At 66.2% G+C, this 20,566-nt stretch overlaps 1 protein-coding gene across 2 annotated transcripts; it reads left to right on the plus strand.

Moving 5' to 3' along the window:
* Positions 1-64: 64 nt before the first annotated feature.
* Positions 65-20,392, plus strand: PCSK7 (proprotein convertase subtilisin/kexin type 7). 2 transcript variants are annotated; one of them, XM_082330637.1, is made up of 16 exons: positions 65-144; positions 1,203-1,682; positions 2,140-2,274; positions 2,713-2,878; positions 4,829-4,919; positions 5,706-5,760; positions 7,509-7,647; positions 8,245-8,345; positions 13,108-13,275; positions 14,314-14,421; positions 15,453-15,555; positions 17,706-17,862; positions 18,019-18,113; positions 18,279-18,372; positions 18,690-18,807; positions 18,998-20,392. In XM_082330637.1, exons 2-16 carry the CDS (start codon positions 1,215-1,217, stop codon positions 19,406-19,408), a joined length of 2,409 nt encoding a protein of 802 aa, XP_082186763.1. In that variant the 5' UTR covers positions 65-144; positions 1,203-1,214; the 3' UTR covers positions 19,409-20,392. The 2 variants fall into 2 exon arrangements, with proteins under 2 accessions (XP_082186763.1, XP_082186764.1); XM_082330638.1 differs by lacking the exons at positions 7,509-7,647; positions 8,245-8,345.
* The last annotated feature ends 174 nt before the right edge of the window (positions 20,393-20,566 follow it).

Here is a 20,566-nt window from a genome sequence, read left to right on the forward strand (position 1 = left end):
CCCTTCCGGTCGGCGGCGCAGAGCGGCGCCTCCCCCCGGCCCGCGGGCGCCGCCCTGGCGGCGGGGAGGACGCGGCGCGGCGGCCGGATGTGACGCTGCTGTCAGCGGCCGCGGGCATCCGGCAGCGGCGCCGGCCCCGGCCCGGTGAGCGCCGGCGGGGCGGGACGGGACCGGACCGGTGGGGGGCGCCGGGGGGGCGCCCGGGGCGGCGGGGTGGGGCGGGGCGGACGGAGCGGGGCGGAGCGGGACGGGGAGGGCGGCAGCCCCGCGGCCCCCGCTCGGGCCGGGGTCACCGGCCCGGCTGCCGCTGTCACCGGCGGGCCCAGGCGGGGCTGAGGGCGGCCCGCCCGGTACCGGGGAAGCGGGGGCGGCGGGTCCGCCCCCGGGGCTCAGCGCTGCGCTTGCCCGAGGCGTCCCTGAGCTTTGGCCCCCGGGAGCGCGGTGCCCGCCCCGGCCCCGCCTGCCCCGGGCCGCCGCAGGGCTCCGGCGGGCCCGGCCGCGCCCTGGAGCGGCTCTGGGGGCGGCGACGGGCAGGGGGGCCCTTCGGCTCAGGGGCAGAGGTCCGGGCCGCGGCGGGCGAGCCGTGTCGCGGGCCCGGGAGGCGACGGGGAGAGGAGAGCGGCTGGGGCGGCCGCGGGGCGTCGAGCTCCGGCCGCGGTGGGGGGAACGAAGCGGGGTCTCGGGAGGCGCCTCCCGCCCGTGCGGCGCCGCGGCCGGCGGGACGGGGGCCGAAGCGGGGCTCGGCGGCGCTTTCCGCCCGCGCCGGGTGGACGCAGGCCCCTCCGGCCACGCAGCAGGCGAGGAGCGAGCCCCCCGAAGGGGAACCGGCGCCCGCGGGGCCTGGCGCGCTGGCTGCCCCTCGCCGCTTTCGTGTCAGTTTCCCCGGGAGCGCAGGAGCTGGCCCCGGCTGCCAGCCGGCAGCGTGGGCGCGCTGCCCTGGGGTTCCCGCCCCGGCAGGCCCCGCAGCCCTCGGCATCCATCCCTGCCCGCCCTGGGTGCGGCCTCGCCGCTGGGAAGGAGCCGCCCTGCCTGGGGTTTCCCTGGAAGGGGGATCTCTGCTGTGCCAGGAGGGTTGGTGACAAGCCCGGCTGTGCCGGCGTTGCCCGCCCGGAGCCACGGGGCTCCGTGGGAGCTTGAGGCGAGGCCGTGGCCACCCTGTTCCGGGTCAGGTTCTCACCGGTTTTGTTTCCCGCTGTTTGCAGCCCGCCTGTCTGATGCCGCATTGGAAGCGGAGGGTGCCGCTATGGAGCGCAGGGATGGAGGCCACGCTCTGTATCCACACGTGCCTTTGGCTGAGTGCCGCCTGGATCCCCCTGGCCTCGTCGGACGGGCTGGCCTGCGGCGGGGAGCGCGGTGCCGGCGCTGACGCCCGGCACGGCGGGCTGAGCTGGGCTGTCAGCTTGGACGCGCCCGAGGAGGAGCTGGAGCAGCGGGCGGAGGAGCTGGCCCGCACCGCGGGGCTGGTGAACATGGGCCGCGTCGGGGAGCTCAAGGGCCATTACCTCTTCGCCTACCAGCCCGACGGCCACGCGGCGAGCGAACCCGAAGCAATAAGGAGGTCGGTGGACACTTTGTTTGCACAGCACGACAGCGTGCGGTGGCACTCGGAACAGAAGCTTCTGAAACGCTCCAAACGCAGCCTGCACTTTAACGATCCCAAATACCCCCAGCAGTGGCATCTGGTGAGTGGTTTTCCGGCTCCCCTTGTGCTGGCAGGCTCGGGCTGTTGGCGTGGCCACCTGCGAGCTGTCACGTGGCAGGCAAAACGGTCGCTTTCTGTCCCTGAGGCAAGGAGGAAGCGCGCCGAGAGCTCGCCCTGCCCGCCGCGTGCTCGCCGCGATAGCGGGAGGAGGCAGCTCGCCGCGCGCCGGTGGCGCGGGGGTGGGCAGAGGGGTTTCGGCGGTACGGTTAGCAGGCTGGGGCGCGGGGTGGGCACTGGGCTCTCTGCTTTGTGGCTCAAGCGACTGTTGCTCGCTGTCCACATCAAACAAATTTCCCGTGACTCCTCACGGCGCTCCCAGGCTGGCCCCGGCCCCGCACGTCGTAGCCAGCGTGCCCCAAAGGTCTGCAGCCCCTTTCCTCACAGCTGACCCTCTCCTCCGCTTTCCCTCTCCCCTCGCTGTCCTTTCGGGCGCGTAGAACAACCGCAAGAGCCCCGGGAAGGACATCAACGTCACGGGCGTCTGGGAGCGGAACGTGACGGGGCACGGTGTGACGGTGGTGGTGGTGGACGACGGGGTGGAGCACACCATCAAAGACATACAGCCAAATTATGTGAGTGCCGGCTCCGCGGCGGGAGGGCGCTGGGCAGCGCGGCGTGGCCGTGGCCGTGCTCGGCTGCCGGCAAAGCCTGACCCGCGCCGTCGCCTTGGGCTCGGCCAGGGCGGGAAGTGCCAGCGGCACACCTTTCCCTGGGAGATTTTGCACCCAAGTTGCGGGTTTGCCAGCCTTCCTGCTGCCTGTGGGAGGCAGCCGCTTAGACGGGAGAGCCGGCCTCCCTGCAGTCTGCAGCAGCTGCTAAAGCTGCCTCTGCCGGTCCCTTTCCTGCAGCAGCAGATAGCAGTGTTGAGCTGCGGCCCTGTGTGGAAGCGGCCTCTAAGTTCCCGTGACTTCCAGGCTGCGTTGTCAGCCCGCATAGCAGGCTCCTAGGTCCCGCTTTTCCTGAAGAGAGGGGAGCAGAGCCCTGAGTCGTGGCTGCGGGTCTGTTTTCAGAGCCCAGAAGGCAGCTACGACTTGAATTCCAATGACCCCGACCCTATGCCTCACCCCGACGAGGAGAACGGCAACCACCACGGGACCCGCTGCGCCGGGGAGATCGCGGCTGTGCCAAACAACAGCTTCTGCACGGTGGGAGTTGCCTACGGGAGCCGCATCGCAGGTACGTGCGGGCCTCAGCACCCCGACGTGCTGCGCTCGTGCCCGGCTCGTCTCATCTCCAATGCCGTGGGGCCGGGGCACGGCTCCGTGGGAGGGGTGGCTTGGCCGAGGCGGCTCTGAGTCAGCCGGTGCCTCGCTCAGGCTGGTTGGGCTGTCGGAGGGAGGAACCGGCGTCTGCCTGAGCTCCTTTCCAGAGGAGCCAGTTCCTGGGAAAGCGGGATAAGCGTGTGCCAGGGCAGCTTCTCCAGAGTACTCCCGGCACGCCGCCTGCCCGGCCACAGAGCTTTCGGCAGAGGCACGTCCATACCGCGCGGCCTAAGCCAGGCAGACGTGTGACGACGTGCCCGCTCCGGTGCAACGCTGCCGGCTGTATCTGGAGGCACCGGGGGAGCAAACGTTTGCCAGTCCCCCGTGCTGCCCCGGCCCTTGGTCTCGGGTCGCCTTGTGCGATGGATGGGGCGCGAAGGTCCGGCTGCGCGTCTCTCCTGTGCCAAGCCAGGGAACGCGCCGCTGCGGCCTCGGCTGTCTCCGGAGCTCTCGGCCTCCTTCAGAGAGGGAGGCGAGGTCTCTGTGCCGGGCAGGATGCGTCCCTGGCAGAGCGGAGCAGCCTGGGACGTGATTCTCTCCGTACCCGGCAGATGGTGCCACGTTCCCTGGCTGTGACACGGGGCTGGGGAGCGGGTGGGCCCCGGGGTGCCGGCAGGGTGCTGGGGGCCGGGGGCTCGCCCAAGGGCACCGCAGGCGGCTCCGCACCCCCGCCCTGCGCTCGGCTCCCTCCCAGCCTCGCCCCGACGGGGTGCTCCCTGCGCAGCCGCCCTGATCGCGGCGCAGCCGGGTCCCCGGGCTCCGGCCTGCCTGGGAGGCAGCGGGCAGAGGCTGCTAGCAAAGCCCAGCTGGCAGAAGGAAAGATGAGCTCATAGTTTAACCGCAGCACGGTGAATAGGGAGGGTTTAACCCTGGGTCGCTCAGGCGGGACCTGGCACTTCTTCGGGCTTCAGCTCTCCAAAGCTGTGCCTGGCCTCGCGGGGCAAGCACAGCGGGGCAGCCTGGAGCTCCGCGGGGGAACGGGGAGACCGCCCTGGCAGCGTGGAAGTGCGGGAGCCAGCGCGGTGCCCGCCGGCGCGGGGAGAGCCGGCACATCCCTAGCTGGGCTGCTCCGCTCCTCCACGGGGGAGGCTCCGATGCGACAGTAAAAAGCCGCGTGTGCTGTGTCAGGCAAGAGCTGAGATGGGTGGGCGGTTGCACTGTTTATAAATAGGCTTAATTGAGATGCGTGCCTGGTTTCCATTTGTAACATCCTTTGCCAGCCGAAACTGTGATGCAAAACTGTAATTATCAATGGTTTGTGTCACTGAAAACTCAGCATTGAGTCTTCAATGGTTTCGTGGAGAGGTGGCCTCGCCCTCCTGGCCTGAGCACAGTAGTTGCGGCGTCCCACGTCTCTTGAGCCCTTCCCTCAGCGGGCAAGCGTGCCGCCCGTCCCGACGCTGTGCCTGGCCGTGTGGCGACTTGGAAGGGGGAGCAATTGCTCCGGGCGGTGACTAGCCCTGCAGATCAGCAGGCTAATTGAGGGCAGGATGTGAAGAAGCCCCTGGGGAGCAGCGCTCTGCGTAGGGCGGCTCGGGGCGCCCGGGAGCGAGCCCAGCTGGTGTTCAGTTGTGCTGTCACCGTCACCGACTTGGTCCCGGCAGGGGGACTGGAGGACGTGCTTGGCAGAAAAGCCACGTCCAGCAGAGGATGCGGAGCTGTGCGCGAGGGTGCACCTACAATCGCTCACGCACACCCAGCCCCTGCGGTCTCATCTGCAGGGTTACAGCTTCGGGAGAGCTGGTTTGGTCAGGCTGGGAGAGCGAGTGTCCCCGGTGTGAACCTGCCGAGGAATTTGTCTGCGCTGTTTATGCAGCTTACTTTGATCCGCTTCAGTCACGTTTCGTTGTCCTTTGTCCTGCAGGCATCCGAGTGCTGGACGGGCCCCTCACCGACAGCATGGAGGCCATCGCCTTCAACAAGCACTATCAGATCAACGACATCTACAGCTGCAGGTGAGCCCCGAGGGGACCCTGCGCCGGGCCACGCCGACGCCCAGCGAGGGGCCGCGGGCTCCGCTCTGCCTGGGGAGGGGGGCACGGTTGGCGGCTGAATGCGCACACCAGCCCCTCTCCTCCTCTGGCTCCAGCTAGCCTTGAGGCGCCGCGGTCAGCGCCGCTTTCGTGCGGGGTGGCGGGTCTGTCCCACGGAGGGAGCGCCCTGCCTGTCCCCTGGGCTGGCTGCCCGCCTGTGCCCTGCAGCCCGGCTGTCTCGGGCTCTGCGCCGCTGAACCTCGAGGGGGTTTGCAGCCGGGGGCGTCAGGTGGGGCTCTCTGTTACCGCTCTTAAGAGTAACAGCAGTATTCCCGCTGCTGGAGAGCTGGCCCGGGCTGTGCGCGGCACCTGTGGGCGCAAGGCCTTCTTCTGAGCGCTGCTGCAGCTCGTCCCGCAGGCTGGCTGAGCGGGAGGGGGCACCGTGCCCCCCGCCGTGCTTGGGGAGCCCCGGCTGAGCCGTGTGACGGGGACTGGAATGCGTGAGAAGCTGCTTGTTAGATAAAAATCAAACATTTTGTCCACTGGAATCTGACCCAGGGGCACAGGGCAAACACGACGGTGATGCCCCAGCAGCGAGGGGCCAGCCTAACGGATGGGAAAGTACAGCACCCTCCGATCCCAGTCGTGGTGCTGGGAGTCGCTGGTGGCTGCTCGTAGCTCGCTGTAATGGCGAGCAAACTGTACTGGGAGGAAGAGCTGCTGTCTGCGACTCCTGGGGCTGTCACTTCATGGTGCCTCTCTTTGCAGCTGGGGTCCAGATGACGATGGGAAGACCGTGGATGGCCCCCATCAACTGGGAAAGGTAAAAAACGGTCCCAGCAGCACGGGTCACCCCTGGGCTAGCCCTCCGCCGCTCGCGGAGGGACGCTGCTGTGGCGCAGCACACGCTGGCTTGCTTTCATCGCTGCCAGCAGAGGTGTTGCGCGTTACCATGCGGCGGGGAGAGGTGACGTTGCTGCGGGAGGGTGGCGTTCGGGAAGCATTAGACAAGCTGTCCAAGGAGAGGCTGCTTCCAGCAGGAAAATGCTCTTTCGCAAGCCGTGGTATTATTCTGACAACTTTTGCAACCCAAGGGATGCTCTCCGCTCGGGAGACCGAGCGTTCCTAGCGCTAAGGGTGGTTCTCGAGGCAGGCAGCGTGCCCTCAACTCCTAGGAGTGAATAAGGGGCTGGGGCGATGGCTGCGTTCGCTCGCAGGGGACTGCAGCGGGTCCTTCCAGACGAAGCTCCTTCCCAGGCCATTACGGCGTTCCCGCCGTGCCCGTGCTCCCGCTGCCCCGGTGCCGCAGCGGGGGTCACCGAGGGTGCCCCAAAACTGGCACCGCGTTGCTCCTGGGACGTGGTTCTCCTTAATTTCTCTTTTGCTTGGCAGCCCTGCGCTGTACTTTTCTAACCGCAAGATAGCAGTTACTCTGCTGTCGGGAGCAACGCTGACAACTGAGCTATCGGTTCACGATGACAAATGGTTTCCAGTTCTGCAAGTTAATTTATTCTCTTCCTGCGTGCAGAGACAGCTGTAACAGGCTCTGGGACACAGAGCACAAGCAGAGCTCGCTGTACCGCAGCAGAGCGGCTGGAGGGCTGTCTGGGCGATGCAGTACGTGCCTTCACCCGCCGAGGGGAGGGCAGAGGAGGAGGGTTGGTTTCCAGCAGGGTTGCTTCCTTGCTTGTCCCTCAGACACGTACCCTTTAGCAAGGCGGGAGCGTCGTCTGCGCAAGGTGTCGGCCTGGAAACGCGCTTCCCGAGCGGGGCTGGTGCAGTTGTGCTTCTCCGTGAAGGCAAAGCCCAAGCGCCTGTGGGAGCTGGGGCCTCGCAAAAGGGCAGCAGCCGCCCGTGGGTAGTCTCCGTCGGCGGGAAAGCCTCGATGCTCCGGAGAAGCCAGCTCCGGAGTGAGCCCTGCTGAAGCTGGCGGGGCTGAGGCTGCTGTGCTTCCTCTGGAGTTCACATGCTGGCCAGTCTTTGTGTTGCGATTGCCTGGAAGGTTGCTTTTCCTTTTTCTCTTTTTATTTTTAAGGCAGAATCCGCTTAAAGTCGTAGTAAGCTGTAGATGGGCCGTTCCCCAGCCCAGACATTGGCCGCGTCGCTGCCTTTGTAACACACTCGCTCTGGAATCTCGGTGTCTGGTCGGGGCTGTAACAGACGCAGCTCCCTGACTCCGCTAGCCGGGTGAAATACGGCCCAGAGGGGTTGTGGCTGGCCCCGCTATCACCCCGAGCACTTGGCAGGGCTGGATACTGAAATCTCGGAGCGTGGACTTTGGTTGCTGGATGGAGATGCCAGGACAGAGCCTTCCGGCACATCCTGTGCCTGCGAGCCGTCCGCGGGGCGAGCGCTCCCCCAGCGCGGGCAGCTCGGGAGAGGCACGCGCGTCCGTCCGCGCCTGGGTTAGCAGCGAGGTGCGCCGCGAGGCCCGGGAGAGCCCTGCTCCCCGCGGCTCGCAGCCAGCCGTGGCTGCTGGCAGAAACCCTCGGGTGTCGGCGGGGCAGGGCAGGGCGCGGGAAGGGCCTGCCTGCCTGCGTGCCCTGACCAGCCACGCTTCCTTCTCCGCAGGCTGCCCTGCAGCACGGCGTGATAGCGGGTCGCAGGGGATTTGGGAGCATTTTCGTCGTGGCCAGTGGCAATGGCGGGCAACACAGCGACAACTGCAACTACGATGGTTATGCCAACTCCATCTATACCGTCACGATAGGTGAGCGCGCGTGTCTTCCGTCTCGTTCCTTCCCAGCGTGGAAAAATGGGATCGTCCCAAAAGCGCAAAAGCTGCCCAGCTGGAAGCTGGCTGGATAGTGGGAATCTGTGGGAAAGCGTCTGTCCTCTGGGAACGAACGTGGCAGTGTGTAGAGGGGCTTCAGCCCTCGAGTCTGCAGTTTTCTTTTGACCTACAGAGCAAGAGGAGGCCAAAGAAATCCCTGCCTGGGTTCAGGTCTCCGTCGCTGGGGCTGCGACAGACACGCTGCCATGTGGAGGGAGCGACCTGAAATGCAGCGTTCCCACCATGCCTGTTAGAAAAGAAACGCCTAATCCGTCTTCTCGAGGCCAGAAGCTACATGAGGGGGAGAAGATCTGTGTAATATTAAGCACAGTGAAAGGTTATTTACCGGGGCTGCCTTTCCTGCAGGTCTGCCAGCCATGAAAAATACAGGCTTGGGTCCAATTTCCCTGCCCAGCTCCCAGCCCGGGAAAAAGCACAGCCAGCAGGACAGGCCTCCGGGGCTCCCCACCTTGCAGTTCCAGCAGTTAAACCGAAACAGGCTTCATACGGCCGATGCCTTTCGCTTTTTCCCAGGGGCGGTGGACGAGACGGGCTCCATGCCGTTCTATGCCGAGGAATGTGCCTCCATGTTAGCGGTGACCTTCAGCGGCGGGGACAAGATGATGAGGAGCATTGTGAGTAGCGCGCGAGCCGCGTGTCTTCCCCTGCGCGCCGCTGGCCGCACCCGGCCCCGGGGCGGAGAAGGGACGAAGCTCTGTCCCTTCTGAGTGCCACGCATCTGCCTTGGGCTGGTGGTTGGGTTCCTCTGTGAGGCAGGGGATGAACGTGCTTTTTATCTACGTCCAACGTAAGTAGTGCCCCGAGAGGGAGGTTCCTGTTTGTAGTCGTTTCCCGTGTCGTCGCTCTCCGTCAGCCTGTAACTCGCAGTGCGGTGACCCTCTCTCTGCAAGGGTGGTCGCGGGCACGCTGAGCTTCCTGGCCCCCAACGCAGATCCCGCGTGTCATTTTGGTCGCCTCAAGCGCGGGCAGGATGTCAGACCGACAGGGACGGGGACTCTGCTCCCTTATCTCCCTGCTGGCAGCTGCAGGCAGACACCCTCTGGGACGGGGGCCGCTTGGGTGACCCCTAAGAAATTCCTCTGCGCTGTGGCCCTGGGAATGTCGTCTGGGGAGCTCCCCCGGCTCAGCCCCGGGGACAGCCGGCAGAAGACGAGCTTTATCCCAGCAGCGCGTGGGCCCCCTTTGCGCGGCGAGGAGGGGGCCTGGAGCGAGACTCCCGAGCCACCGTGGGCTTTCCTGAAGAGCAAGGGGCAGGGGCGGCTGCGGCTCAGCTCCGCCGGGGCTGCGGCGCTCCCCGCCAGCCAGCCCCCCGCTGCTGCGCGGAGGGGATGCGGCAGCACGGGCGAGCACGGAGGGCTGGGAGCAGCGGTGGGCTCTTTCAACTACTTGGCCCCAGCTCCTTCTCTGTTCTGGCACGTGTGCCTCTCCCAGCTGAATTTTTCGGAATATTTTTATCAGCTTTTCCTTTTTTTGCCAGAAAATGACTTCTTGTCAACAAAATGTCCTTTTTGCCTGAGCCAAGCAGCCGGGCCTGTTTTTACCAGCCCCAGGCCTGACCCAGCGCGTTCCTCCCTTGGTGCTGATGCGCTCAGGGGGCTGCCAGGCTCATCAGCCCGTGTGGCGGCGACCCGTTGCTGTCCTGCGGTGCCAGCGGGGACTGCGGAGCCCGAGCCACCCTGGGGCAGCTTGGGGTAAACGTCACTGGCTCCCAGCTCCGACTGTTCGGGGTTGGGTTGTCCCTGGCTTGGCACCGGGAGGATCTCCTGGCAGGATGGGCAGTTCCCAAAGGCACTTTCCTGGCGAAGCCGATGAGGCAGCGAAGTCCCGGTGGCGGATCAGCATCAGCAGCGTCTGCTCGGGGGTCTCTGGGGGCCTGGCGGATGAGGAACGGGGCCCAGGGTGCTCCTGCAAGCAGGGACGTGCAGCTCTGGCTCTGGGCCTGCCAGAGAGGAGCCGAAGCCAGGCTTGTCGAACAGGCTTCCCCGCGTGCTGGGTAAACCGGGGGAACAGGGAGAGCCTGGGTTCCTCAGCCACCTGCCTGGGACTCGGCGAGCTCCTCTCGCCGTCCAGAGCCAGGGCAGGAATCCGCGCCCAACTGGAGCACGGCACAATCTGCCTGGAGCAACGGCTCGGCTCACGCGGCAGGGAAAGTAAAACCCAGAACGGAGCTCATTTTTCCTTGCAGAAATAACTTCGATTGTCCCCAGCTGGTTTGGAAAGTACTGACGCTAGGAAAAAAGGAAACGGCAGCCAAGCGAGGGCTCTGCTGCCCTTCCACCGTGAGTTGCAGACTTTTGGGTTTACGTCCAGCTGCCCCCAAGCCCGCTGCTGGCGAAAGCGCTTTGAAGGTCTCAAGCGCCCCTTCCTTTCGAATACTGGCCACATGGGCCACTAACACGGGAGCTGGCAGTCCATCGGGGAGCCAGGACGAGATGCCACGCGTAGCCTAGGCACAGCACGTGCCAGAGCCATCCCATTTCTTTGCAGTGCCGCGGCCGCTCCTTTAGTGAGCCCGGGCCACGTTAAAACCTACATGCCCCTTTTTCTGGAGGATAGTCTGCTCCTGAGTGCCCTTCAGCTGTGCTTCAGTGATGTCGGAGTTAACTTCCCCGCGACCATCTGCTGGGTTTTTTTCTTTCACCAGACTGTAAACTTTGTGTGGTTTCCTTAATGGGAAGAATTTAATACGGCTTCTGGCACTAGATGCGTTTCCTACCGAAAGTCTGTGCTGCTCAGGGTGCTCGCTGCAGGACGTGCAGCGTCCGAGCCCAAGCTGAGGTTGTTCACGGCTGGCGGAATGCTGTGGAGTCAAGCAGGGAAGGCAACAAAACCTACAGCTTTTGGCAGCGCAGGCTGTCTCCCCGCGGGGAGCACAGGGGGACGGACGCATTCGGTTTGCAGTCAGGTGCCGTAATTGGGGAAAGCTCCCTCTTTTGAGGCTCTGCGTGCTCTGCACGGTCCCGTGTGGTTCCTCTGCGGAGGCCCGGTTGTGCTGGAGTGACGCTGTGGTCAGCAGCGAAGATGGGGAGGTTCCCAAACGGTAACTGCCATGAGTCTTCCCCCGGAGTTGCTTAGTTCAGGCCCCGTTCCCCTCTCTCTCCAAAGGAAACTGTCCGCAGTCCTCGCTTCTCGACCGGGACGCGTTGTCCCTGAAGCGAGGGTCTCCCAGGACCCTTGGTGGTGAGCTCGGGGTCCCCGTGCGCAGCGGCTGTCTTGGGCGGCGGCAGCTCCTTTGAGTTGGTGTTTTGGTCCTGGGGCAGCAAGGCTCTGCGCGCGTGGCCAGCGTAGCCCGGGGAACATTCGCGGTGTTCGAGTGTGGGCGGCGCGTGCCTCTCCCTGAACCGGTGCTGCTTTTCGCGCGTGGGGAGCAGCGCGAAGCGGCGCCGCCTCCAGAGGCCCCAGGGATGTTGGCTGAAATCGGAAGCTTCTCGCAAGAGCTGGTCCAGCCTCTGTAGCCGAGCTGGCTGCGGGCAGGGGAGAGGGGAGCAGGGCCGGCGCGGGACCCTGCTGTGCCTTGGCTATGGCTGCCGCAGGCCAGAGCACCCGTCCGTGGTCCAGAGCGGCGTAAAGCTGCTGTTCCTTATCCTTAGCTAACCTCTGCGCAAGCAGCGGCTGCAAAGGTGCTTTCCTGCCCTTGCCCTGGGGAGAAGCTGCCCGAGCCGCTCTGCTCAGCCCCGCGCCGGACTGTTTGCGTCCCAGCTCCCAGCGCAGGGCCGTGCCTCTCGACTGGGGAGCTGTGGTGTTGTCCTTCCCACCTTGTACTGGTTTCTGCTGGGTACCCCCGTCCTGGCCAGGCACTGCCTGGGAAACGCTTCCAGGCTTTTCGGCAGCTAATCCCTGACCCTCTCCCCCTGCTGCTGCCCTGCTCTCGTTGTTGTTCTGGTCTCGGCCGAGGGAGGATGACGGGATCTCTGGCTGCCCCCCCTGTCTCCCAGCCTGATCTCAGCAACCGCAGAGAGAAAGCTCATGTGCTGCAAATTCCTCCCTCCCGTCTGGGGGGAAGCTGCCCCTGCACAAGAGACGGCTGGGAGATGGACAGATTAGATGCGGCCCGTGCAGGCAGGGGGTTTAGGACCACCTCCCCCTGTCTTTCCTCTGGAGGGGGGAACCCTTGGGAGAGAGAACTTTCTCGTTTTGTCCGAAAGCCTTCTGTGAAGGGGGTCAGACGCCGGGTGCTGGCCTTGGTGTGCTGTCTTCGGCCTGGGTGCCGCCCCGCTGCCCCAGCTCGCCTTTCCCTGCCCGTCTTTCCCTGCGGTCGCAGAGAGGCAGGAGGTGTCCCTGGGCGAGGGACCGCGGGCTGCGGTCCCTCCTTTTCCTTCTGACGTAGCAAATCTCGCAGGAAGGGGTGTGAAGGTGCTGCGTGAGTGTCTGCGGTCCCTTTAAAGGCTGCTGCGTGCCCTGGCACGGTGCAGAGAAGCCCAGCTCTTCGGCCCAGCGTGGCGTGCGGCAATGCTCTCCCCTGCCGGGGCTGTCACGCTCTGATTCCCGCTCTCTGCCGAACCTCATGCCCCTCTCCCTGCTCGAAGGCTTTCCCGTCTGTTCACCTGGGGCAGACCGCGTGTAGACGCGCCTGGCTGGGCTGGCTGCCCGGCAGAACGGGGAAAGGCACTGCTGGCTGCACAAAGCGCCCTCGCAAGCCCCGCAGCAGGGCTGGGCGAGCTCCTCTCTCCCCCAGGACAGTCAGCTCAGCCCAGCCAAAGGCGTCCTGCAGTGCAGAAGGTTTTCACTGTCCTCCGCAAATGAAAATCGGGCCCCCCGAGGGCCCTTGGTGCCGGAGAGGGCTGGCCGGGGGGACCCAGAGCTGCTGACTCCGTCTTTTCTCCCCTCGCGCTCCCAGTTTTCCAAGCCTCCTCCTTGTGCGTCCAGCCAGCCCGTGGGGGATCTTTTCCTCCTCGTCCGGCTTGCGGTAGAGCAATAGAAGTTACGAGAGCATTGCTGACGGAAACGCGCAAGCGGTAAATCAGCGCCGCAGGGCTGCGGAGAAAACCCACCGGCTTGCGCACCACCCTGCACGCTGCTGGGGTGCTCGCGCGGTAAAGGAGGACCCCGGCCTCCAGGCAGGGCGCCCGGGCTGCCCTCGCCCGGAGTGCTCGGGCATTGCTCATTGCTTAGCTGCATCCAGGAGGATGGTGGGGAGCCCCGGAGCCCCCGTCCCTCATGCCCTTTGCATGGGGTGGGGGTCACGCTAGCCTGTGTCGCCGGGGCTTTTGCCAGCAGCTGTGTCCCGGCCTGAGCGTGGGCGGCCGGTGGAGCTGGTGTGGGGAGGGCACGGCTCGGGGCCGGGGCTGCGTGCTCGGTTGCTCGGGTGCCTGTCCCAGCCACCCCGGCCTGGCAAACAGCGGCCTGACAGGAGGCCTCTCTCCTCTCTCTCGGAAGGTGACAACAGACTGGGATTTGCAGAAAGGCACGGGCTGCACGGAGGGCCACACGGGGACATCGGCCGCCGCTCCTCTTGCGGCCGGGATGATCGCGCTGATGCTGCAGGTGCGGCCGTGTCTCACCTGGCGAGACGTCCAGCACATCATTGTCTTCACCACCACCAAGGTGAGCGGCCCGCCCTCCCTCCCTCCGGCTGCCCTTCGGGGACGCTGCAGGATGGCCGAGGTCCTGCTGCGCACATCTTTGTTTATGTCTGCCTGCCCCTCCGTAAATCTCCCGGTTGTCTGGCTCCCAGCAAAGGGATTGCGTTTTCCCTTCACCCCTTGTTCCTCCCAGGAATGCGGCTGAGGCATTCTCTTCCGTCATGATAATAAATGGGGTATTTGCTCCAGGGATGCCTCCATCTGCCAGCACACAGGTCTTCCGGGGCTCACCGTGCTGGGAGCCTGTGTGCGCGCGGTGCGGCTGGCCCGGCCGAAGGGCCGGCACGCCTCTCCGCGATGCTGCCCCGCGGGAAAGCGCGGAGCTCTGCCCTGCGCGGGCCTTTCCTCGGGCTCTCCAGAGAGTCGGGCTCTTGGAAATAGACGTAGCGGAGAGCTCGGCAGCAAACACCGCCCTTCCTTTCGCTCGGCCTCGACTCCAGCACAGCTTCCCTGCGGAGAGCGGGAGTGGGAACTGACTGGAGCTGCCGGATTCAGCTTAGGGACAGGGCTTCTTCCGCGCCCCTCCGGAGAGCAGGAGCCCGTGTCCAGCTAATGCCGTGCTCGCTCTGGCACAGGGCAGTGTTCTCCACAACTGCAGGCCAGCATTGCCGGAGTAGTACAAGCTGATAAGTGATGGGACCCAGATCCGTCCTGGCCCGGCTCTTGTTGATTTAAAGGACTCGGTTCCTTCTCCCCAAGGCTTCTGCCGTCCCACAGGCTGTGGCTTGGGCGGCAGGGAGCAGCTGGGATGTTTCAGAGCAGAGGCATTTGTGCCCTTTCGTGCTGCTTGATTTCCTTTCTGAGGAGCTGGGAAGCCTGTTTGTCCTGGGACTTGTTTCAAACAAAGGTCGACCTGTTTCTTTCTAATAAGGCCATGTGGGTTTGCTTCCCTGCTGCTGCGGGATGTTTCTGAGCCTCCTTCCCTTCAGGCCCGGTTCCCTCTGCTCGGGGTTCGCAGGTGTCCCCCGAGGTAACAAGAGTGCCCTGCATTTCTTTCCAGTACGAGGATCGTCACGCGAAGTGGGACGTCAACCAGGCCGGCTTCAGCCACAGCCACCAGCACGGCTTCGGCTTGCTGAACGCCTGGAGGCTGGTTAACGCTGCCAAGGTAATTCCCCTCCCGTCCCAGCCGTGCCCCGGGGCAGGTAGAGCCGACCCGGCCCAGTGGCACGGTGACAGGCCATGGACGTGGGGTGACCCTTGCCGTTCAGTGCCAGCGCTTTGGCCGTCGTCCTGCCGGCCCTCGCTGTGAGGCTGCTTTTGGTATGAAGTAATCAGGCTTTCGGCAACGCCTGAAACCTGCCCCCGAGCTGCTGCTCTCTCAGCACTATATATAGCCATGGGCGAGAGCCTTCGCTGGTGGGAGACGACAGCTCTGATTCATGGCTTGGGGAGTTTCGTCAGCAGCCCCAGCACCTTCCTCCCTACGCACTGGGCTCCAGGGAGGGCGTCACGCCCCGAGGAAGCGGGGCGCTCTCAGCTGGCAGCTCCGGGCTCCGCGTCCCGGGGGCCGCTGGGGCTGCCGAGGGAGCGGTGCGGTCAGAGCAGGCAGGGGCGTCCCCGTCTCTTCCTCCCCGTGCCTCCAGTCGCATGGAGGCCAGGGCACATCCCTTTGGCATGCGGTCTCGCTCCTGCATAGAGCACGGCGCGGCTGTGCCGGGGCGCTGCCGGTTGCCAGCAATGCCCCCTCTTTCACAGGGACTTTCGGGCTGCTCTCTCGTCCCGCAGGGCTTGGGGTTCTGCTACGTTTCCTGCCCCTGGGGTTGAAGCGGAACGGCTTCAAGTAACGGCTCCGAGCCACTTGGGTGGAGGCGGAGACAAACGCAGAGCTGGGGAGCCCCGAGTCTCGATCGGCCCCGCTAGCCCGCAGGCAGCCGCTCTCCCCCCTCTCCTAGGCCTGCGGGCACTCCTCTCCAGCCCCGCGGCGCTCGCCGCAGCCCGCGCGTGCTGCCCGGCTTTGCGTGCCCCAGAGCGGCGTCGGGAGAGGCCCCTTGGCCTGGGCCCAAGCTGGGCCCGCGTCCACACGCATTCGGTGTGCTGAAGGAGAGGAGCAGCTTGCAAGAGCGATCGGAGATGGAGAGATGGATGCGCAGGGAGGGTGGGACCTCGTGCTGAATCCTCTCGCCTTTGCCCTGGCAGATCTGGGAGTCCGTCCCGTACCTCGCCTCGTACGCGAGCCCTGCGCTGAAGGAGGGCAAGAGCATCCCGTTACTCCCGCAGGAGCTGGAGGTCGCCTGGAACGGTAAGAGCGGGTGTGCCCCGTGAGAGCACGTGCTCGTACGCACCGAGGCCGGGGATCCAGCCCGTTCCCGCTGGCACGGGGCGCAGCTGGGCGCGCTGGCAGCCTGGCGGGGCCGGCCCCGGGCTGCGCGAGGCCAGGCAGGGGTTAAGCGTTGGGCCGCCTGGGCTTTTTCCTCTCTCTTTCCGCTGCCCTTCCCCAGGGGATCTGTGTCTGCTGATGTGGTCCCCTCCCCGATAACTCCATCCCATAGACCGATGTCTTTGAGGAGCCAGACAGGCATTAGCGAGCACGGCCAGGCTGGGCAGCAGCCAGACCTGCTCCTCTGGCTTTGACCATTTTAGGTAATGCTCCAGCTCCCGACTTGGCCAACCTCTGTCCACATAAACAAGGCGCTGCTCCGGCAGCTACCAGTGGGAAGGAGGGCTTGGCCCCAAGCCCTCCCCGGCCCCCAGCAGGGCCTGGCTCTCCGGCTGGGCACAGCTTCTTGCGCGGCGCCCTCCCTGTCCCACCGGAGATGCTGTCCCGGGGGGCCTGGCCCCGCGCCCCTCGCTGCCCCAGCTGCGGCTCCTGGCAGAGGGGCTCCGGGCAGCGCCCAGAGGCTGTTCCCCCAGACAGAGGTGCCCCTGGAAAGAGTTTGGAGCTCGGCAGGCCGGCAACCCCCTGCAGGTGGTCCTGTCCCTCCCCGCCTTGCTGCAGGCTGAAGAGATGCTGGGCCCCAGCGGGACAGAGGGGTGACACCCCGCTCCTCGGGCTGGCAGCGGGCTTAGCCCCGCTCTGCCTCTGAGGGCAGGCTTGGGGGTCCGGCAGCTCCCTCTGCCCTGAAAGGAGTCGGGAGCTGAAAGCTGGGCAGGCAGCAGGGGCTGGGAGAGGCAGAAAAGAGGCGCTTTGGAGAAGCAGAGCAGAGGAATGCCGGGGGCACTGCTGTCCCCCGGGTAGGGCAGGCTGACTCGGGGTTAACCCCTTCCCCGCGTGGGCCCGGGGAGCGTGCTGGCCGGCCGCTGCAGGCAGGCTGCCTGGCTTGGGGTGCGCCCGCCTCCCCGCTGGGAAGATGTCGGGGAGCACCCACCTGCCGCTCGGCCGGGGCTGCCGGGAGGAGGCCGAGCCAGAGGCTGGGATCCGCTCCGCGGCGGGCTGGGGTTTCCTGTGCTATAATTAGCAGCTCTGGGGCTGCGAACGGTTTGAGACGGACACCGGGCTTCTCATCCCAGTCCTCTTTCCAAACCTGGCCCCTGGGTAACCGTGGGTTCAGAGCAGCCTCCAGGGCTGCCCAAAGCTGGCACAGATCCAGGGCAGGAAGGATTTGGTGAAGGACGAGGTATTATTTCATTGCAGCGGCCAAAGCGCTCTGGGTGGGCTCCTGAATCCGCAAGCCGTGAGTCAGGGCCGGGGGAAGAGCTGGATGTCGGGGAGCCCGTGGGGCAGTGGCACAAGTCGTGTAGGCAGCAGCCGGGCCCCGCTTGTGAAATGAGGATTCGGCTGCAGGCGAGAGGCCACTGGTAGACGAGAGCCTGGGCCCCCTCCTTGGGAGCAGAGGAAGGCGTGGGTTTGTATCGTCTTCCTGCCCTGGGACGTGCTGGGAGATGCCCGGGAGTCAGCTTTCCCACTGCCAACGCTGCTGTTGCCTTTCACCCCTCCTTTCTCACCGTCCTTTCCATCCTGCCTGGTCCTGGCTGACCTCGGGGGGGGACAAAGGGCACCGCTGCGGGCAGAGGACGGCCAGTCCCAGCTGCCTCCCGCACCTCTGGTCTGGGAGGACCTGGCTTCTCCCGGCCCGTCTCAGCAGCCCGAGCGTGCCGGGGTGCCCGGGAGGAAGCGTGCCGGGACACCTTTGCCTGTGCTAGCCGGGGAGGCGCGTGGGCGGCTCGGCTCAGGCAGACAGGGAGGCTCCTTCCAGAGCGTGGGCCAAGGCCGGGCCTCCGAGCACAGCGCAGCTCTGCTGCCGGCGCTTGGCAGAGCCTCCCTGCGCGGGGTGCGGCCGCCCTGGCTCCTGCCTCTTGCTCCGGGGGCACAGAGGCACGGGGGCAGCTGGGAGGAGGCAGAGACGAGCGTGTGGGTCCCGCTACGGGGCACAGCAGCCCCTCAGGGCCGGCCGGAGTTGGGGACTCCATCCCGGCCACCAGCCTCGGCAAACCCTGCCTTCCCTTTCCCAGTCACCACCGCCGACCTGGAGCTCTCCGGCATGAGAACCCTGGAGCACGTGGCGGTCACCGTCACCATAACCCACCCCCGCCGCGGCAACCTGGAGATCAGGCTCTTCTGCCCCAGCGGCATGATGTCCCTGATAGGGACCACCAGGAGCATGGACTCGTAAGCACCGAGGGGGACGGGGGTGCGGAGGCTCACGCTGCAGGGCAGGGCGCCCAGCCCAGCCGGCCCCGAGCCGGAGAGTCAGGGCCCGTGTCCAGCCTCGTGGCTCGGGCTGCCTTACCCTCTGATGGGTCGTTTCTCCTCACCCCTTGGCAGGGACCCCAATGGCTTTGCTGACTGGACCTTCTCCACGGTCCGGTGCTGGGGCGAGGAAGCGCAGGGCACGTACAGACTGGTCATCAGGGACATCGGTGAGTCCTGCCTTCCGGGCCTCCTCCATGGGGCGGTGGCAGCAGCTCGTGCCGTGTCCTGGGGAGCTGCCAGCTCGGCACCTGGGCGGCCGCGGGTTGGCTCCGTGCGGTGCCACCCAGCCGGGTGGCAGAGTTTCCCACTGGCCCAACCTGTTTCTTCCCCAGGAGATGAGAGCCTGAGGCCTGGGACCTTGAAGCAGTGGCAGCTGACCCTGTACGGCTCCTCCTGGTCCCCGGCAGAGATGAAGGAACGGCAGAGGTAGGAGACCGCAACGCCGTCTTGGTGGGGAGGCAGGAGATGGAGGGCTGAGGGACGGCATCGCAGGTCTCTGAGATGCTGGAGCAGCGCTGCTGCGAGGTGCGTGGCAGGGTGAGGCTGCAGCCTGGCCGCTGGCCCGGGGCACCGGGGCTGCCCTCGGTACGCTGCACCGGGGAGCCGGGGGCCGTTGGCTGGCTCTGACCCAGCAGGGCAGCCCTCGGCGGTGGAAGGGGCACTCCAGCCCCTTCGTGGGCATTGGGGACCCTCCCTGGAGCAGCCCCGCCTGCGGGACCCTCACGGGCGCCTCTGTCCCCCAGGCTGCTGGAGGAAGCCATGAGCGGGCGGTACCTGAGCAGCGACTTCTCCCTGCCCTGCCCTCCGGGGCTGGAGATCCCCGAGGAGCAGCACTACACGATCACAGCCAACACCCTCAAGGTGAGCCTGCCTGCGGGCCGGGACGCTGCCGGCTGGCGCCGAGCGGGGAGGCCCCGTCCTCCGCAGCGGGGACGGGAGGAGTGGGAACCTGCGTCGTGGTGCTCCCGGCGCTGCGCCCTCTCCGCTGGGCGACAGCAGGGCTCTGGGGTGGTCGAGGGCTTTGTTTCTCAAGGGCTTTCCTCCTTTGCAGACCCTCCTGCTGTTGGGATGCTTTGCCGTGTTCTGGACTTTCTACTACATGCTGGAGGTTTGCCTGACCAGGAACAACGTGGGGCTTGACCTGACCTGCAACGACTCCGCCGTCTGCCGATGGTACCAGCAGGGAGGGAAGCACAGAGCCCTGGAGAGCGGCCTGGAGATGGAGTCTGTGCCGCTCTACCGGGAGAAGGACATCGAGGACGTCGAGATGGAGTGTGAGCAGCCGGAGCCCGCCCGGGAGGCCGAGGGGGAGGAGGGGTCCTGGACCCCCACCCGCCCCAAACTTGCCAGCAGCGGCAGAGCTGCGAGCTTCCGCGAGGCGGCCCCCGCCGCGGCAGGCTACCTCGGCCGGGAGGCGACAGCCGAGCTCCTCTCGGAGGACAGGGAGCACCAGACGTGCTAGCGGGGGCTGGGGTCTGGGCTGCAGCCCTCCCACTCGGTACGTCCTTCCCGAGCACGGGCGGCAGAGACTTCCCGAGCCACCAGGGACCGTGGCCACTGTGTCCTGCGGAAGGTGGTGTTGGAAGTGGCTCAGAAACAAGGAGAAAGAGTGCTGGCAGCGGAAGGGGAGCTTCCCTTTCCCTCGCTCTGGAAAACAAAGCAAGCCTTAAACCCATTCCTAACGGAACCTGCCCTGCAGCAGCACTCAGGGCTTCCCTTTGTGCGGGGAGCAAGGCCCCACGCCGATGCCTCCTGGGCACGTGGCGGCCGTGGCGGAGCTACGCACGGAGTCCCCTGCTTGCCACGGCTCCCGCGGCCTTGCAGCATGGGGAAGAAGTGTCGCTTTGTCCCCAGTTTCTGCAGAGCGAGCCTGGAAAATGTGGCAGGGCCCCTGGCAGCTGCCTCTGCAGGCAGGAGCCCCGCGGCGCTGTCATTTGCCTGCCCTGCTGGGCTAGGAGCGGGCCAGTGCCTGCCAGGTAGCCCAGCTTCGAAGCAGGGAGTCATTTTGCCCATCTCCAACCAGCGCTTGCTCCCCATCCCCTGTGCTCTGACCCCGCCGCCCCCTCCTCGTCTCCCGCAGGCAGGCGAGCGGCTGGGGAGGCGGAAGGCAGCAGGGCTTTCGGCGGGGCGGGACGGGGCTGTCCCTGCCGCAGCGGGCACGGAAGCAGCTCTGGCGGCGGGGATCGTGGCAGCGCCCCGGTGCCTCCCCGCCGCTTGCTGGGGCTCAGTCTGTGCCCGGGGGCCGGGAGGGGCGAGGCCGCGGGCAGGGCCGGCTTTGGGCTGGGAAGGGGAGGCCGAGTTGCTCTGGCAGTGGCTCGTCTGCGAGCGGGGTTGGCTTGTTCGCCTGTCTTGGGGTTCCTTGGTTTATTTTTTTAAAGCTGGGGTTTGTTTTTTAATCAGCAAAGCCCTTTTGTGTAGCTTTCCAAATAAAGTCTTAAAAACCCTCCTCTCCCCCATCCGTCCCTCCTCTGCCCTCCCAGCGCTTTCTGGCTGCGGAGACGTGAGTCACCCAGCGCCTCCCAGCCCCGGGGCCGCGGGAGGCCCTGCGGGGTGCTGGGGCTGCTCGCGGCCCTCCGTGCCCTGCTCCCGGGGAGCCGGGAAAACCGGGGCTGCGCCGGGC

Source organism: Platalea leucorodia, assembly GCF_965183815.1.
Source record: "Platalea leucorodia genome assembly, chromosome: 20".
Classification (NCBI taxonomy): domain Eukaryota; kingdom Metazoa; phylum Chordata; class Aves; order Pelecaniformes; family Threskiornithidae; genus Platalea; species Platalea leucorodia.

What these genes read in the sequence shown, in the direction of transcription:
- PCSK7 (XM_082330637.1), top strand. Translation starts at nt 1,215, where the DNA reads ATGCCGCATTGGAAGCGGAGGGTGCCGCTATGGAGCGCAGGGATGGAG. An exon ending in CTACGGGAGCCGCATCGCAG is followed by an intron (nt 2,879 to 4,828) that starts GTACGTGCGGGC and finishes TTTGTCCTGCAG; the next exon opens with GCATCCGAGTGCTGGACGGG. An exon ending in ACTGGTCATCAGGGACATCG is followed by an intron (nt 18,114 to 18,278) that starts GTGAGTCCTGCC and finishes TTTCTTCCCCAG; the next exon opens with GAGATGAGAGCCTGAGGCCT.